Genomic DNA, 2368 nt, shown 5'->3' with positions numbered 1-2368 from the left:
CCGCACCGCCGCAGCACCGTGGCTCCTGCCAAGGACAGCCATCTCCCATGGGGCCGCAGGGAGACAGGGACGGCACCGCACAGCACGTCAGCAGCGGGAGGAGTGGGGACAGTCCCCACGAACGCCCCAACAGGACCAGGGTACCTGGCCAGGCTGCTGCTGCCCTACACACTGCAGCAGCGAGGAGGGGGAAAAGCACAGCCCTGTGGGAGCCAGCACTGGCTGGGGGGCGCAGAGGAGTCCCACGAAGGGGGCAGGGGGGCAGAGCAATGCTCACCCCTGCGAGAAAGCACCCCCCCAAGCAGCATTTGGGACACAACCTGCCTACTCCAGACCCCACTCAGCCCACCCCCTCCGTGGGACCCATGGCCACAGCCCCCCCGCCCCAGCACAGGGCAGGGCCAGGCAGAGGCACATCCTGCTGCAGTGTTCAGGCAGCCCCTGATGAGACAGAGACCAAACAGAAACATGCTCCCCTCCTGTCATCCTTTAATGGTGCCCATAAAACCTATACAAACCCAAGGAAAGTGCCTGTACTGGGCCCAGCCCTGCAGGGAGCCTGCCAGCAGCAGCGAGCGTGGGGTGCAGCCAGTGCCCCTGGGCTGTGGCAGGGCAGAGAGGAAGGGGGTACAGAAGGTGGCACCCCAACCCCACAAGCAGCATTTGGCACCCAGCATCCATCAGGAGGGTCCCTGTGAGGGCGGGTAGCGGGCTCAGCCCAGCCCCAGAGATTACAGTGCTAATGGTCTTGGACACGCTCAGCTACCTCTTGTAAGCTACGGAGCCTGGCCCGGAGAGGTCTCCACCTGCAGCTGCTCGGGCCGGCTGCCAGTGCCCAGGGCCGGGCCGGGGCACAGCAGCAGGCGAGGCACTGGGGACGGGGCGCAGCAGCACAGCTCCAGGCCACCTCCACCACCAGTGCTGGGAGACAGGGGCATCACCCTGGAGCTCGAGCAGCGGCGGAAGGGCCTCTGCGTTGATGCTGGCCAAATTAACCTGAGATTCTAGCCACCTTGAGGCTGGAGAACCACCCCGGGTGGCGTGACCGGGGTCCCGGAAAGTGACAGTCCCAAAGGAGGATCCATGCCTGGAGTCCTGGGGGAGCTGGTGGGACTGACGCCAGCCTCAGGCATCGGTCCTGGTGCTGACAGCTGGCAAGGGCTCCACTCTGGCAGGCGGGGGCTGCGCCACAACAGGTATCTGCGGATCTGAAAAAGAAGAGCAACAGATCAGTGGCTCAGCCCCGTCTCGTGGTACCAGCGAGCAGGTATCTGGGACATCCCAACACCCTCATGAAGGCTCCCACAGACCAAGGCTCCCAAACCTCTAACCAGCACACAGCCATGCAGCAGTGCCCTCCGCCCCACGGAAACCTGCAGAAGTGACCCAGTGGCAGTCCCCGTAGACACCAGTATGGCCAGCGCCCCGGGAACAAAGCCAGCCTGGAGCACGGCTGCTCTCCCCACGCTCCCTCCCCAGGAGGACATGGGCCCAAGTGTCTCTCGGCCGCAGACCCTTGCAGGGGCTCCAGGGAGCCCTTCCCAGGGAAAAACAAGGAAGGAAAAGGCAGCCCCATGGTCTGTGCAGTGGTTCCCTCCACCGCCGTCACCAGCCCTAGTCCAGACAGGAAACACTGAGGGCTGGCTGTTAAGCAAGAGGTGCAGCTAAGTCAGATCTGAGCCTCCAGCCAGAGCTCCAACCCCCACGTGAGATGAGATGAGATGGGGACAGCCCCACCGGAGCCCCACACAAGACAAAGCCAGGTGGTCTCAGCTGCTGGGGCTCGAGACACACGCAGACAGCCCGACTCACCACTGTCCTCCGCGCGCATCTGCGCCTCCAGGTCCTTGGGGTCGACGTGCTTGTAGGACTCGTCCTCCTTCGGCGGGCAGCACGTCCCACAGCAGAAGAAGCAGCAACAGCAGCAGCAGCAGCAGGTGAGAGCACCACAGCACAAAGCCAGGGCCTGCAGAGGAGGGGATGGCAGCCCCTGTGAGACCACCCGAGTCCTGCCAGCAGCCAGGTCCCCGTCACGGTGGCCCCGGCGACGCCCTGCACGGAGGACAGGCTGGGCAGGGCCGCGGCGGCAGGGCAGGGCTCACCTGGAACCACCACTTGGACATGAGGAAGTAGTGCTTGACGGCGTCGTCACCGAACTGCTCGGCCACATAGAGCCCCAGGGAGCCATACTGGTCGTAGAGGCGGCGCTTGTCCTCGTCGCTCAGCGTGGCGTGGGCGCTGTTGATCTCCTTGAAGCGCTCGGCTGCCGCCGGGTCATCGGGGTTCTTGTCCGGGTGGTACTTGAGTGCCAGCTTCCTGCGGGGCACCGTGGATAGGACAGGCCCGGGACGGGCCCCCCCCCCCCCCC

The 2368-nt window shown here is 65.2% G+C and overlaps 1 protein-coding gene across 1 annotated transcript in view; it reads right to left on the bottom strand.

Moving 5' to 3' along the window:
• Positions 1 to 478: 478 nt before the first annotated feature.
• The window catches only part of LOC103919417 (uridine-cytidine kinase-like 1), a 13632-nt gene continuing 11742 nt past the window's right edge, over positions 479 to 2368 (bottom strand). Inside the window, exons 12-14 of the mRNA XM_009326917.1 lie at positions 2103 to 2316; positions 1813 to 1966; positions 479 to 1208 (exon numbers count right to left, since the gene is read on the bottom strand). Coding sequence (XP_009325192.1) covers positions 1126 to 1208; positions 1813 to 1966; positions 2103 to 2316 — 451 coding nt within the window. The 3' untranslated portion in view covers positions 479 to 1125. The remainder of the gene's footprint in view (positions 1209 to 1812; positions 1967 to 2102; positions 2317 to 2368) is intronic.

Source organism: Pygoscelis adeliae, unplaced genomic scaffold (assembly GCF_000699105.1).
Source record: "Pygoscelis adeliae isolate BGI_AS28 unplaced genomic scaffold, ASM69910v1 Scaffold487, whole genome shotgun sequence".
NCBI lineage: Eukaryota > Metazoa > Chordata > Aves > Sphenisciformes > Spheniscidae > Pygoscelis > Pygoscelis adeliae.
Note: the sequence above shows the minus strand (reverse complement) of the source record. Positions and strands in the feature narration are given on the sequence as shown.